The sequence below is a fragment of the Oryza glaberrima genome, chromosome 4 (genome assembly GCF_000147395.1).
Source record: "Oryza glaberrima chromosome 4, OglaRS2, whole genome shotgun sequence".
Classification (NCBI taxonomy): domain Eukaryota; kingdom Viridiplantae; phylum Streptophyta; class Magnoliopsida; order Poales; family Poaceae; genus Oryza; species Oryza glaberrima.
Window position 1 is genome coordinate 19,606,532 of NC_068329.1, and position 14,956 is coordinate 19,621,487.

At 47.3% G+C, this 14,956-nt stretch overlaps 2 protein-coding genes across 2 annotated transcripts; both read left to right on the forward strand.

Moving 5' to 3' along the window:
• The first annotated feature begins 4,300 nt into the window (after positions 1 to 4,300).
• LOC127771604 (probable carboxylesterase 2) lies at positions 4,301 to 5,486 on the forward strand. The gene has a single exon (XM_052297536.1). It carries the CDS (start codon positions 4,397 to 4,399, stop codon positions 5,348 to 5,350), a length of 954 nt encoding a protein of 317 aa, XP_052153496.1. The 5' UTR covers positions 4,301 to 4,396; the 3' UTR covers positions 5,351 to 5,486.
• A 1,503-nt stretch (positions 5,487 to 6,989) lies between these two features.
• LOC127770734 (polyadenylate-binding protein RBP47-like) lies at positions 6,990 to 11,577 on the forward strand. Its single transcript, XM_052296546.1, has 6 exons — positions 6,990 to 7,449; positions 8,364 to 8,817; positions 9,454 to 9,509; positions 9,593 to 9,723; positions 9,812 to 9,908; positions 11,165 to 11,577. The coding sequence occupies exons 1-6, from the start codon at positions 7,063 to 7,065 to the stop codon at positions 11,318 to 11,320; spliced, it is 1,281 nt and encodes a 426-aa protein (XP_052152506.1). The 5' UTR covers positions 6,990 to 7,062; the 3' UTR covers positions 11,321 to 11,577.
• The last annotated feature ends 3,379 nt before the right edge of the window (positions 11,578 to 14,956 follow it).

Here is a 14,956-nt window from a genome sequence, read left to right on the forward strand (position 1 = left end):
AGTTTGACTTTGAAAAAAAATCAAAATGTTTTATAACATGTGTTGACGGGCTATACCTAACTACAGTATTTATAGAGTATGAGAATCGTTGGTACGTAGGTATATGTGAGATTACAGTAAAGAAGACCCAATTGTGGAGCAAGCTAGATACTCTAGTCTACCAACTATCCAACAACTTACAATTAATAACTAGCAATTGGCTTCTTCCAGACAGATATGCGATGTGGCTTTTGGTTTGTGATTCGATGCCCTCCTTTCCCGGGGGGCATTGTATTTATATAGATAGACGACTTTCTCTCCAGGCAGAATTCGGAGAAACCTTGTAGGACACAGGCAGATAAAAGACCTTGCCTTTTTTGAGTCGGGCTCCGACAACCTCTAGTCCCGTGGAAGGAATTTTCGTTCTTATCTAATTATGTACCATATTTGAGTTACCATTTTGTATAACATTAGGTATGTGATATTATTTAAATATAGGAGGTATATCTAATCCTATAACTGACAATATAAAATGAGGAATTGCAGTTGGGATTAACTATGAATATGGTGCCTCAATCAGGTTTACCACAATTAATACTGTCATGAGTCATGACACTTTCTTCTGATGTCAACTTTTCCTAACCCCCAAATGTCAAGGCGCAAGAGTATCAGCATCGTCAGATCTAGAAGGAATTATAATAGTGCGAAGATAACTACCAGGTTTGATTGTTCAGATCAAACTAAAGCAGCCGGCAACATGGTACTCTGGAACAAAAAAGAAAAGACAATGAGTAGGAGTATAAACTTGGATGACAAAGTTGACAACAGATGATGTGTTAGCCCGTTGAATTTTGTTGAATATTCTTCCCTCGCGAAGCCCAGTCTCCAAACGTCAGAAGCTTCTTGGGAAAATATCCCTGCAAGCGTTCACTTGCAGAAACTTCAGAGAGGAGATGATGTGAAAGCCACCCAGCCGGGCTCGCAGTTTGCAGCCTCCCTATGCTGACTTCCTCTGTTCAGATTTATTTTGCACAGTGCCCGGTTCAAAGGAGATTTATAGTTAGCGCATGATTAATTTAAGAATCAAATACTATAAACTCAAAAAAATGGATTTGTGTGAATTTTAAAGAAACTTCTAGAATCCGAAAAGAGGACTGCCCAATACTACTGTCTTCTCTTCAAGCCTTCAACGATTACGATGTCCTGCCAGATCATAGGTACGTGCATTTTTAATCTCCGTGTCGTTGACACGCGTATGAAGGTCAGAACCATCGAAAATTGGCAGGAGGTGACACTCACCCAGATTTTGTTCTGTAAAATCGGTATCACGGGTTTGTTTAGTTTGATGTACAATTTTGCTCGATCAAAATTTTAGTAACTTTAATAGTAGCAGATATATATTAATTACCAAATTTTGTTTATAATAGTTCGATTCAATACTATAAAATTTGGTCAATATTTTGATCGGGTAAAAATTAGCTTTTAACTAAACAAGCCCTAAAGTCGGTCGGGATGTTTCGATGGCATGCAGGGGCGGCTATCGGCCAGGGATTTGAGAAAATGCCAGGAAATGGTCGTGTTTGGAAGATCGTGGCTCTGAACTCTGAAGAACGAACTGTGCACGGAATGTTTGTGTCAGGGGCTCCGGACAACTTCCTTTTGTTTTGGTTAGGCCATGTTTAGATTTCAACTTTTTTTTCAAAAAACTTTTAACTTTTCTGTCACATCGAACTTTTATACATACACAAGCTTCTAATTTTTCCATCACATCGTTTCAATTCTTTCAAACTTTTCAATTTTGGTGTGTAACTAAGGCTCTGTTTAGAGCTGTGTTTAGTTCCACGCAAAAATGGAAGTTTAAAAAGTTAGAACGATGTAACGGAAAAGTTGAAAGTTTATGTGTGTAGTAAAGTTCGATGTGACGGAAAAGTTGAAAGTTTGAATATTCTAATTTTTACATCACATCATTCTAATTTCTTTAAACTTCTAATTTTAGTGTGGAACTAAACACAACCTTAATGTGATACTCCATGCTACTACTACGGAGTATGTTAGACCGCGCTGATACTACTAGTACTCCGTTTCATTTCCCCGAGGAATTCAGGCAAAGGATACGCCATGATACGGTCTGTAACTGCCTCGATTGCAGAACCAGCCTGAGCTATCCTGTAGATGTTGTGCTGCTGTCCAGTTTGCTGGTTGCCGCTGTGCAGAGGTTGATGTAAATCCTTTTGTTTTTGTTAATGTGATGCATGGCGTTTTTTTTTTGTTGAAAAATGCATGGCATGTTTACCTGCTAAAACACTCATACAGTACTATCTCATTTTGTGGCTAAGGCGACGATTCGACGAATCCAAAACTCACTGCAGGGAATAAGTTCACTTTGGGTCCCTCTCAATTTGTCGCTCATTCCGATTTTCATCCCTTGACTGCAAAACCGGGTACAACCCGTCCTCCAACTTATGAAAACTGGGCAAACGAGGTCCCTCGGCGGTTTTAAAGGCGGTTTTAGCTGACGTGGCGCCTACGTGGCTTGTTTGACTAGGTCTCCGTCCCACGTGGCATTGACGTGGCGCTTACGTGGCAATTATATCTCAAAAAATAATAAAAAGCGTGGCCCCACATGTCAGCTGCACACAAAAAATAATTTTAAAATGGAGGGGGCTACGTGGGCCCCGTATGTCAGCCTCACTCCTCACTTCTTCCCTCTCCCTTCTCTCTCTTCTTCCCTTTCCCCTCTCTCTCTCCTTCTTCCCGGGCAGCGGACGGCGCGGGTGGGCGCTGGTGGGCTGGCGGTGGGTGTGGTCGGCGGCCACCCAATGGCCCCTGCCGGCAACCTCCTCGGCGTGTTCGGGCCTTCGGGGACCTCCTCGGCAACGGGATCTTCAACTCCGACGGGGAGACGTGGGTGGCGCAGCGGAAGACTCCGGTCGGGCGTGCACCGCCGATTCTCTCCCACCGGCCGCCGCGCGCCGCTCCCTCCCACCGGTTCCACGCGCCGCCGCTCCTCTCCCGCCCTCCCGCCGGTCGCCGACCCTCGGGCACCGCCGCTCCTCTCCCTCCTTCCTGCCGGCCAGCGCACGTCGCCGCTCCTCTCCCGTCGGCCGGCCCGACGAGCTCACCTCCTTCCTCGTGAAGCTCCCGTCGGCCGCCCTCTCCACCGGCGCGGCGCTTGCGTCGGTCGCCCTGTCCGCTGCACGCACACCGGATGCAGTACAAGCAAACGAAGAAAAGGAATGCAAAAGAAAAGAAAAGGATAGATAGAGGAGAGGGCGTCCAGGACGTTGACCAGCATCAAGGCGCGCAAGCTCGAGCTCGCAGCCGAAAGCGGCAAGGGCGACGCGTCGTCGCCGGCGGCGGCGTCCATGCCGTTGTGCTGCTCCGCTGCTAGCAGCTAGCCGCGCGTCCCTATGGCCTCCCTCCTGTGTAGTTCCGTGGTCATCGACACAGGCTGCCGCCTTGCCGCGAGCTGTGCCCCCGTTTTGAGTTCGTCGACATGCGACAAGCACCAAGAAAGTCAGCAAAATGCCAGCAGGAAGAGGATGCTAAGATCTCGATGTAATTAACCGCTAACTAATTTTGCTTGCAGGCCGGTGGAGCCGAGCAGGCGGCGGCGCGCAAAGACGATAGGAGGAGCGGAGCGGGCGGCGGCGCGCGGAGCCGATAGGAGGAGGTTGAGCAGCGGCCGAAGCGGGCTACGAGCTCGCCGTGATGAGGAAGAAGAGGCAGAACCGAGTGGAGAGGGGGATGACATGTGGGGCCCACGTGGGCCCCACCTTATTTTTTAGCAGATATGTGGGCCCCACCATTTTTAGATTAATTATTTTCTGTGCGGCTGACATGTGGGCCCATGATTTTTATTATTTTTTCGATATATAATTGCCACGTAAGCGTCACGTCAATGCCACTTAGGACAGAGAAATAGTCAAACAAGCCATGTAGGCGCCACGTCAGCCAAAACCGCTTTCAAAACCACCGAGGGATCTCGGTTGTCTGGTTTTCGTAAGCCGAGGGACGGTTCGTACCCGGTTTTACGGTCAAGGGACGAAAATCGGACTGGGCGACAAATATAGGGATCCAAAGTGAACTTATTCCCTCACTGCAGCCGCACAGGAGCGTACAATCGCTCGCAACTCGGCCCGTATGCTGATCGCAGGCCGGCTATTGACGGCCCACCAGGCACGCACGCGAAACTCACCGTGACTCGGACGGCGGACGCACCCACCCACCACTAAAACCACTTGCCGTGCCGCCCAACCACCCAACCAAACGTGTGACAAAACTCATGTCTCACCTACACACCAACGGCCCGAGTCCGACACACGTCTCACGCGCGAGCAGCGAGCTCGTTGCAAATCCACGCTACAAATATCCAGCTCAGTAGCTCACGCGCCGTCACACTCTCCAGCAGCGTACAATGTCGTCAGACGCCGGCGACGACGACGATGTCGTGCACGACTTCCGCCCGCTCATCGTGGTGTACAAGAGCGGGTGGCTCGAGCGCCCCCTCGCCACGCCGCCCGTCCCGCCCGGCACGGACGCCGCCACGGGCGTGGCGTCCAGGGACGTGCGCCTCTCCGCCGCTTCCTTCGTGCGGCTCTACCTCCCGCCGCCCTGCGCCGCCGTTGCGGGGGGCGAGAGGCTCCCCGTGGTGGTCTACTTCCACGGAGGAGGGTTCGTGATCGGGTCGGCCGCGTCGCCCGCGTACCACCGCTGCCTCAATGACCTCGCCGCCGCCTGCCCCGCCGTCGCCGTCTCCGTCGACTACCGCCTCGCCCCGGAGCACCCGCTCCCGGCCGCGTACGAGGACTCCGCCGCCGCGCTCGCCTGGGTGCTCTCCGCCGCCGACCCGTGGCTCGCCGTGCACGGCGACCTCTCCCGCGTCTTCCTCGCGGGGGACAGTGCCGGCGGCAACATCTGCCACCACCTCGCCATGCGCCACGGCCTGACCAGCCAACACCCCCCGCATCGCCTAAAGGGCATCGTGCTGATCCACCCGTGGTTCTGGGGCAAGGAGCCCATCGGCGGCGAGGCGGCGGCGGGGGAGCAGAAGGGGCTGTGGGAGTTCGTGTGCCCCGACGCGGCGGACGGCGCGGACGACCCAAGGATGAACCCGACCGCGGCGGGGGCGCCGGGGCTAGAGAACCTGGCGTGCGAGAAGGTGATGGTGTGCGTGGCCGAGGGGGATACGCTGCGGTGGCGCGGCCGCGCGTACGCGGAGGCGGTGGTGCGGGCGAGGGGTGGCGAGGCGGCGGCGGTGGAGCTGCTCGAGTCGGAGGGCGTCGGGCACGTGTTCTACCTGTTCGAGCCGGGCCACGAGAAGGCCGACGAGCTTCTCCGGAGGATCGCCGCGTTCATTAGCGCCAAATGATCGATCACTTATACCATGCGAGTGCGACACACCGAGAGTAGCACTGAAGGACGGTGTCGTCTGTGTTTGCGCGCCGTGGCGCTTGACAAGAAAAACGATGGAACCGGATCGTGTGGTTGGGCGTTGAATTCGGTCACTTCACATGTGCTTTTGTTGTGCTTGTGTTGTGTTGCATGCATTCGGTCACTGTGGGCCCCCAGTTTCGGATCGGCGGGGCTTGCGGCCTGTCTTAACTGGGCCCATAACGTCTATTTGAGGCCTTTGCACCGAATCGGAATCCAACACGAAAAGGGCCGAAACAACGGCATCCGACCACGGGTGCTGCTCGGTCGCGAGTCGCGACACGCTCCGCTGCGGGCGGCTGGAGGCAGGAGCTGCGTGGATGTGTCGGCCGCGGCCGAAGCCACACGCAACAGCAAACCGGAAGCTTCGATGCAAACGAGGCAGCCGAGCCGATGAGGCAAAAGCTCTGACCTAACCTCGGCCACAGGTCTCGATCCCCGTGATAAAAACCACAAGTAGTACTACGTAGCACAGTATACGAGTACTACTCAAACCTCAAAATCCGCGCTCCGTACGTGAATCCCATCTTCTACCGCCCGGTCAACTCGTCGCGGACACAAGTGGTAGACTGACACAAACATGGTTCTGATCACGACTTCGTACCGCTAAGCTACTACTTAGCCCGTGCGTGGTTAGATTCCGAGGTTGTTGCTGGGTCGACGTGCTCCGGTGCATGCTCGGTTGGTGGACAGAGGAGAAAAGAAAAGATCGCTTCGCTTGCTTTTGGTCCAGGGCCCTGGGAACGGAAAAGGTCTCTCCTCTCGATGGCTCGATCGATCGGCAGGAGAAGCATGAGAAGTGCGAATTCGCCAATGGCGAAAGCCTTTGCACAAAAGTCAAGCAAACATGAATGGAAAAGGCAAACGATCACGTTTGCTAATCCGGCTTGGGGTGGGCTGTCAATCTGTCATGGCCCCCTCAATCACCTGTGCCTTTTCCTATCTAATTGCATCGTCTCCTGCACCTGGGGTTGGGTCGAGTAGGGCAAACGATCGATCGAGCGAGAAGAGTAATTTTAAGCGTGCTAATTAAGTTCTGCAGTTAACTAGTGCTCCATTTATATTTCAATTGGCTCACAAAAAAATGTCAAGCTAAAAATAGCAATGCTAAATAAGGTAACTAGCTTTATCTTACTTCAAAATTAGAAAGAGTAAGATGCGCCGTAGAAATATCAATAGCAATCTTTTAGCTTACAAACATCAACAGTGGAATTAATTGGATTCGGCTACACACAGAAAAAGTTAGGACTAGTATTTTGTATCATATTCAGTCTTACTGGCCTACTAGAGTCTAGATCTACCGTGGTTGCGAGCTGAATTACTATTTAACCCGGATAGTAATAAAACCCCAGATGCATAGTGTCTTTAACTGGTTAGTTTTGTCCTTAAAAGAACCCAGCTGGTGCGTGCGCTCAGATCACGCTCCGTGAACAGAGGGGATCCCAACGCCGACCCTACACGTCATCCCTACGCCTCGTCATCGGACGGCCGAGATCGCGCCTAACTCCTCGATCCAACGGCTAGGATCCGTCGCTAACCCACTATATATCCAAACCTCACCCCCACCCACGAGCTCCCTCTCTTTTCCGCCCTCCACCCTCGCGAGCCAAGCTACCATTCTCCTCCTCGGCGGCGGCGGCGGCGGCGGCGATGCAGATGGCGGCGACCACCACCACCACCGACTCCTCCCAGGCGGCCGTGCCGCCTCACCACCCTCACCCTCACGCCCACCCGCACCCGCACGCGCACCCGCACCCGCACCACCCCATGGCGCAGGCGCGGTGGGTCGTCCTGCCTTACCCGCCTCCGCCGCCGCCCATGGTGGCCGCTCCGCCGCCCCCGCCGCCGCAGTACGCCAAGCACTTCGCGGCGGGGCCGCCCCCCGCCGCGGCGGCCGGGCGGCGCACGCCGACCCCGCCCGCCCCCGCCGGATCCGGCGGGAACGGGTGCGAGGAGAACAAGACGATCTGGGTTGGCGACCTCCAGTATTGGATGGACGAGAACTACCTCCACAGCTGTTTCGGACCCAGCGGCGAGGTTTGCCTTCATTCCCCGATCCGGGCTTTCCGTACTAGATCTCACTGATACGATTAGATTCGTGCCATTTCCATGGGTTAGTTCGCCTGTTAGTGTTCTCAAATTGTCGCAAAAGCATACTTTTGCGTTAATTTGTCGCTCTACGCGAATAAAGGTACAAAATATTTGTAGAATTAGCTTTGAGGTTTGCTCGAGGCACCTACTTCGAGGCCATTCAATGCAATATGACGTAATGCTTTTGTTGGTCTAGTGATTTATGTCTATTGATTCGTTTTGTTACTGCCGAGTAACTTGAAAGCATGTTCCTTTATTTGGTTGAGTTGTTATTTTATATGAAACTGGAAATGGGGCACCCTTTCTGTAGAATTGGTACTTTCGAGCTGCCAAAGGTGCCGACTTTGTGCTGGGATTTATGTACATGTCCAATTTGATGAGTAGTTTGGAGGAACTGGTCTTGACGTGTGATGATTTAGTAAACATTTTGAATAAGTCAAGCTAGCTGTTGTACTTTGGTGGTTACATAATTAGTAATGAACAGTTAGAGGAGGGAAAGGAAGCCATAATGACAGCATTAGCTATTTTGCTGTATTTTTTGGGACTGTGTCCATCGATGTTGACAGGAAGAAAAATGATGCCTGTTAAGAGGATTATTGTGATGGAAACTGATGCGGTCAGGGACAGGGTTAATGAACAAAGACACAAAATGGACTGTAATTCTTGTTTCTGTACTTGATGCAGGGAACTGTTTATTCTGTATTTGAAATACCAACATCTGTGGTTGTTAGGTTTATTCAATTACAGAACTAAGGATTACCACTGATCAGTTCGTCAACTTCTTATTTTCGATGCTAGTGTGTATCTGTGCTATTCCTTGACTGCTAACTTCCTTGCCTTTCGACACCCCTTTTTTATAGGTAGTGACGATAAAAGTTATCCGCAATAGACAAACTGGACAATCCGAGGGATATGGTTTTGTAGAGTTCTACTCTCACGGATCGGCAGAGAAGGCTCTTCAGAATTTTACTGGTCATGTGATGCCTAACACTGATCGACCTTTCAAGTTAAACTGGGCTTCATATAGCATGGGTGAAAAGCGATCTGAAGTTGCTTCTGACTACTCAATTTTCGTTGGTGATCTAGCTGCTGATGTTACTGATGAAATGTTGATGGAGCTTTTTGCTAATAAGTACCGCTCTGTGAAAGGAGCTAAAGTTATTATTGATGCAAACACAGGCCGTTCTAGGGGCTATGGGTTTGTTAGATTTGGAGATGACAATGACAAATCCCATGCAATGACTGAAATGAATGGTGCGTATTGCTCTACTAGGCCAATTCGTATTGGACCTGCAACTCCCAGAAGGTCTTCAGGTATGTCTCCTATTTCCTGATTTTTTTAGCACTTTGATATTGCAACTCCTATTTTGTCCATGGACCGTCTGATGTTTTATGTTATTAGTAGTTTGGCTTGTACTCAATTTGAGCTATTTTTTGTCAGATTATTAAGTATCACTATAAATTTTGGAAGGTCTGAATTGTTTTTTCACCTTGTACCCTCCTAATGTTGCTTAATTATACATCTATTACCCCCAACTATTTTTTTGGAACACATAGTGAAGTTCTAATAAATAACGAATTTGTCCTGTTATTTATCTGGACCCATGCCTTGAAGACCACTTGCAAGTTGCAAGATGAGAAATTAAAGAATTGTACCTGCCAAGCAAGATCTGCTTCATGGGGATCCCATCTCGTGGCTAGTGTTTCTAATATTTGGTGGTTTCAGCTTCTCTAACTGCCCCTTGAATTACTTACTATAGGTTCCTATCTTCATAATCATTGCTTCACAGCACTAGATTGAATAAAGTTTAGTTAATGTTCCCAGAGCATATTATGTATGACGTACTTATGTATCTTGCTTTTGTGTAGGGTGCTATACATTTGTTTTAGTGTTGTATGGAATCAGTTTGGTTTAATCATTTGTTTACCCAGCTTCACTATTATCTTCAGGTGATTCTGGCTCCTCAACACCTGGGCATTCAGATGGCGATTCTACTAACAGAACGGTGTGTGGTACTACTGGTTTTCCACGGTGTTTGTCACCCTGTTGCCTGATAATTTATAATATGTAGTTGTTGATCTCCTTTAGGTATATGTTGGTGGGCTCGATCCAAATGTCAGCGAAGATGAGCTGAGGAAGGCATTTGCCAAATATGGTGATGTTGCCTCTGTAAAAATTCCTCTAGGGAAGCAATGTGGCTTTGTTCAATTCGTCAGCAGGTATGTATCTGAGGCTGTTCTTATTTGGCTACTTAGTTTTATATGACATGCTGGAAATGGTATTTAAGTCTTGCTACTATGTCTTTAGAACTGATGCGGAAGAAGCACTGCAAGGATTGAATGGATCAGTCATTGGAAAGCAGGCAGTTCGCCTTTCATGGGGCCGCAGCCCATCACATAAACAGGTTCGTCCATGCTTCATATCGCTATTTTCTGTTTTATATTATCTTTGCTATTGGATCAGTAAACCAGTTGCAGTGTGGCACAAATGTTGTATTTGAAATTTTCAGTCCAAGTAAACAACTGGCCTGGGCAAGATAATTTGTCATGTGATTTGATCTTTCCTGTGAAAAAGCTATTTTGTAGTGTGATCTAGTTGCTTTATGACTAAACGAGAGCTTGCTTACCCATGTCATATGGTGTGCATTCCTGCTTCAATACTTCTTCGTCAACCGTCTAGATCTAGTTGCTTTATGACTAACTGAGTGTTGGCTTACTCATTTGGGACGTGACGCACTCCTGCTTCAGTGCTTCCTCATTGTCCAGTATCCTAGTATTATTTAGACAAGACTCCAACCTTAAAGTCTGCTAGCTATTTCTAGTGTGCAATCAAATAACTTTCATTGTGCACCTTTATCTGGGCCATGCCTCATTTATTCAAGTTTACTCCAGACACCAGGCCTGGCTGAGGCCCAACTGTACCTATTGTGTGGGAGAGCTACCTATTTCTAGTGTGCTTAGGTCTACTAGCTATTTCTAGCGTGCAATCAAATAACTTTCATTGTGGACCTTTATCTGGCCCATGCCTCATTTATTCAAGTTTATTCCAGACACCAGGCCTGGCTTAGGCCCAACTGTACCTATTGTGTGGGAGAGCTACCTATTTCTGGTGTGCTTAGGTCTGCTAGCTATTTCTAGTGTGCAATCAAATAATAACTTTCATTGTACACCTTTATCTGGCCCATGCCTCATTTATTCAAGTTTACTCCAGACACCAAGCCTGGCTTAGGCCCAACTGTACCTATTGTGTGGGAGAGTTACCAATTAATCAATGCTTAATACACCCCCATAGCCCAGCTGCAGTACATCATTTTGGACCAGTGCTTAGTCTCAACACGTTAGTTATATGATTTTATAGCTAGCTAAAAGTTCATGGCCTGAGAGGCCTTTAGTATTTTAGCGATGCTATTTCTGGGGCTTTTGGGAGTGTCCAGAATATAGTGAACTCTGAATGATTCAGGCTTTAAACTAGGTCACCATGAGTTCTTTTTTCTGCACAAAATCTAATAATTTCATGCAATTGTCGATAACATCAGTATAAATGTTCGTCATATGTAATGCTAAATTATGTTCCCCCGCTATGGAAGTGGACAGAACTATGTTTTTTGTTGAATTTAGTCATTCTCCCATCCATATCACTCATTTGCTGTTCTATTTCCAGTCTAGGGCTGATTCTGGCAGCCGAAGAAACAATATGTACTATGGGACGCCATTCTACGGTGGATACGGTTATGCCTCCCCCGTCCCGCACCCTAACATGTATGCTGCTGCATATGGAGCCTACCCTGTCTATGGCAGTCAGCAGTTAGTGAGCTAGAGAAGAGAGAGAGAGAGAGCTTCATTCCATTCCCTCCAATGGAAAACAAGGTTTTGGTCCGGTCAGCATAGTAGCGCCAGATGTGAGGTTATAGAGCGTCCTAAAAGCGAGTGAAACAGGGAAAATGAATGTATGGTATCTGTAGTGTTGTCTGTGTTGCAAGAAGTATAACTCAAGGCTTGTAGACACAAGTGAGTCGATGGTATTCTTTCAAGAAATTTTGACTTGCTAATAAATTAAACTATTGTTTGTGTGTCCCCGTTGTGCGAAGTAATTTGCCTGTTACTACCGTTGGCCTTGAAGATGGAGATGGTTTGCTTATATGCGGCCTTTATATCGTTTTTTGTTTTGCTTTCATAACTATTATTATATCTGGTTATTTGTTCGGGATGGTTCCCTGCCTGCCTCCAGTTAAAAATATCTGACACTGAAAGCCAAGATTTGATTAGATTTTCTACACTATGGCCATCAATAATCCTTCAATTAATGCTTGGTGTAAATGTGTAATAGCATGAAAAAGTAGTGTGTGTGCCTTGAGAAGTAGTAGTACTATCACAATATCATAAACTTATTACTCCCAAATAAGTTGATGGTCAAAGTTTAGCTGAATAGTTTCCCAAATCTTAAATATTTATGACCGTAGGGATCGCCTTGAGATCAGCTTTGGCTTACCAGTTACCATCGATAAAAATCCAGCAGATCCCCAATCGCACCTCAAGTAACAAAAAAGTCAACATTATTGGGTTTAGGGTGCTCCAGCGGATCCCTGATAACCTCCCAATCCGGAAATATTTTTTGTGGTCACAAAAATACAACCATATTAGGGCTGTCAGCGAGCGGGCTCGCTCGCCTAGGCTCGAGCCAAGCCTATGTAACCTTGAAGCTTCTAGACATGCTCGGTTTGAGCTTGATCAAGCTCGAGCTTGGCTTATATTTAGGGATGAAAACGGCCGGGAAAACCCTATACCATTTTCATTTTTATATATTTTTCTTGAAAACGGAATCGAAACGGTAGACCCGGAAACGGTAACGATATCGGTATATTGGAAACGGGACCGTTGGAACGGAATATATCGATATTGGTCGGAAGTCGAAATTCATGTCGGAATTAGCAGAGTGTGGCATAGCACACATTTAACTATGCACGTAAATGAATTTTTAACTTTATTCTTGCATCATCACACTCCACATAACACTGTTATATGATGATTAATGATATGATAATAAGTTTGATGAACAATATAAACAAAGTTCAACAATACTTCAACATCGATTAGTTGAGGAGACCAAATTTCAGCAAAATCCACATACCATGTCATAGGTTAACAACATTTTTCCTGGTCACTTCCCCTTTTTTATGGGTGGCAAGCCTACCAGACTTCCTTCATTCATGGGCTTTCAATGGGTTGGGCAGGTTGAACCGCTGGAGAACTTTTGGAATTTTTTCGGAATTTTGACGGAAATTACCATATAAATACGGTTATCAACAAAACGGTCGAAAAAACCTCCATCTCATTTCCGCTACCATTTCCATAAGATATTACCGTTTCCATTTCCACCACTGTCGGTTATTAATACCAACTAAAATGGTCGCTGTAAACTGGAAACGATAGCCGGAAATCTCAGAAATTTCCATACCGTTTTCACCCCTACTTATAAGTAGAAATATGAATATTATGAGAATAATCCCCTTGAAAAATAATTAATTTTAGTTCATCAAATTAATAAAAGAATCTATACTCTCCTTGTAAGGACCTGTTTATATCTCACCCTAAAATTTTACACCCTGTCACATCGAACGTTTGAACACCTGTATGAAGTATTAAATGTAGGCTAAAAAAATAACTAATTGCACATATTGCGACTAATTTGAGAGACGAATCTTTCAAACCTAACTACTCCATGATTTGACAATGCGGTGCTATAGTAAACATTTGCTAATGATGGATTAATTAGGCTTGATAAATTTATCTCGCGGTTTACTGATGGATTCTGTAATTAGTTTTTTATTAGTGCCCGAACACCCCCTGCGATACCCTATAAGGCCTATATAATATCCGATGTGACACGCCAAAACTTTACACCCCTGGATCTAAACACCCCCTAAAAGGGAATGGTGGTAGTGTTGGGCCTTCCACCACCCCAACACCAACTCCTAGCTGTTTTAAGAGAAAAAAAGGTAAGAGCCCCAATGCCCCACATGTCAATTACTTATACCAAGAACTCGCCCGGTAGAGTTTCAACTTCCAAATTTAATTCCAGGAATTGGGTCTATAGTGGAGTTATGAAGCAATCTAAACATAGGTCCACATTTCTAATTCATTTTGTGAGAGCGCTTCCGCTAGCTCCACTTCCATTTTTAGGTGGAGCTAAAACTGTTTGGTTTGATTATAGCTTTGATTATAGCTTCAAGAGAGGTAGAGCTGGAGCTATAGCCATGTCAAATAGGCCCCAACTCTATACTTTTTATGGGAATGAAAAAAAAAACAGCATGGGGTAAAACCGTAAAAGGTTACACGTCACTAACAAATATGTACAACAATTAAGAATTGGTAATAACGGGTTAATAATAATTCTCTTTAATTAAAATCCCATTGCAACACACAGACAATATGCTAGTAAGATAAATATATGATACCAACACAAGCTACTTTATTGTGTGGGATAAAAATGATATCTTTGATCTCCTAGTTTATTATATAAACAATTAAAATCATATATTGTCAGGTTGGTTACGAGCTTGAGCTTAGCTCAACAAAGCTCGCAAGCTTTAGCATAGGATCGAGCTCGAGCCAAGGATAAGTTGAGCTCGAGCAGCTTGCGAGCCTCAAGCTTCTTTTGACATCCCTAACTCCTCAAACACCCTCCTCCAAAAAAGAAACAACCACATCCACTCGAGCTTCTCCCATTACCACCCTCTTGCTGGCGTCCTGGCTCGTCGACGTGACCTTCATCAGTCGCCCACACCCTCTATCGCTCCGTCTCAATATGTTTTCGGTGGCAACAAAAAAGCCAGCCCCGAGTCCCCTATCCCTAAAGAAAGGGGAAATCTCTTACACAAATAGCATTTTTTTCAGTGCCAACCAACTAACTCCATCCAAGCTCTCTTGCCGGTGCATCCTTCGATGGCCCTCCCTCTCCCCGTGGCCCGACCTCTCGTGGCATCTACGAGCTTGCCGACCAGATTTCCCTAACTGTCGTTGCCCAAATCCCACAACCGGTTTCCGCTCCTCCCCTCTGACCATTGTGCTCAATCTTCTCCATGTCCCAAGGTCATCGTCATGCCTTGCTGCCCTAGCTGGCATGAAAATGAACATCAACATAAGAGGAGATGCAATAGGGAAGGTGTAGTAGGGCTTCACAAGTGGCTAGAGGAGGGGTTGGCGTAGTTGTGCCATGGTCTTCTTCCATCGTCGTCAAACGCCTTCGATGTTGGGGTTGTGATGGCAGTTGGACTTGAGGGACAAGAATGGTATGTAAGTGAACCTCTTAAAGGTCGGGGCCAATCTTCTCACGGGTGACTGGCTGACTGCAACATAGAACTTAGTGAGATGCCCGTTGGTGGCGGCGTGGTGATGCCGGCAGGGGCGGATCCAGAAACATAAAGTTGGGGGGGGACTCAACATACCGAGTACA

Bases quoted from the DNA above. Each gene is read 5' to 3' on its own strand.
- LOC127771604 (XM_052297536.1), top strand. From the start codon at position 4,397: ATGTCGTCAGACGCCGGCGACGACGACGATGTCGTGCACGACTTCCGC.
- LOC127770734 (XM_052296546.1), top strand. From the start codon at position 7,063: ATGCAGATGGCGGCGACCACCACCACCACCGACTCCTCCCAGGCGGCC. The intron at 9,510-9,592 runs GTGTGTGGTACT...GATCTCCTTTAG, and splicing joins GCGATTCTACTAACAGAACG to GTATATGTTGGTGGGCTCGA. The intron at 9,724-9,811 runs GTATGTATCTGA...CTATGTCTTTAG, and splicing joins TTTGTTCAATTCGTCAGCAG to AACTGATGCGGAAGAAGCAC.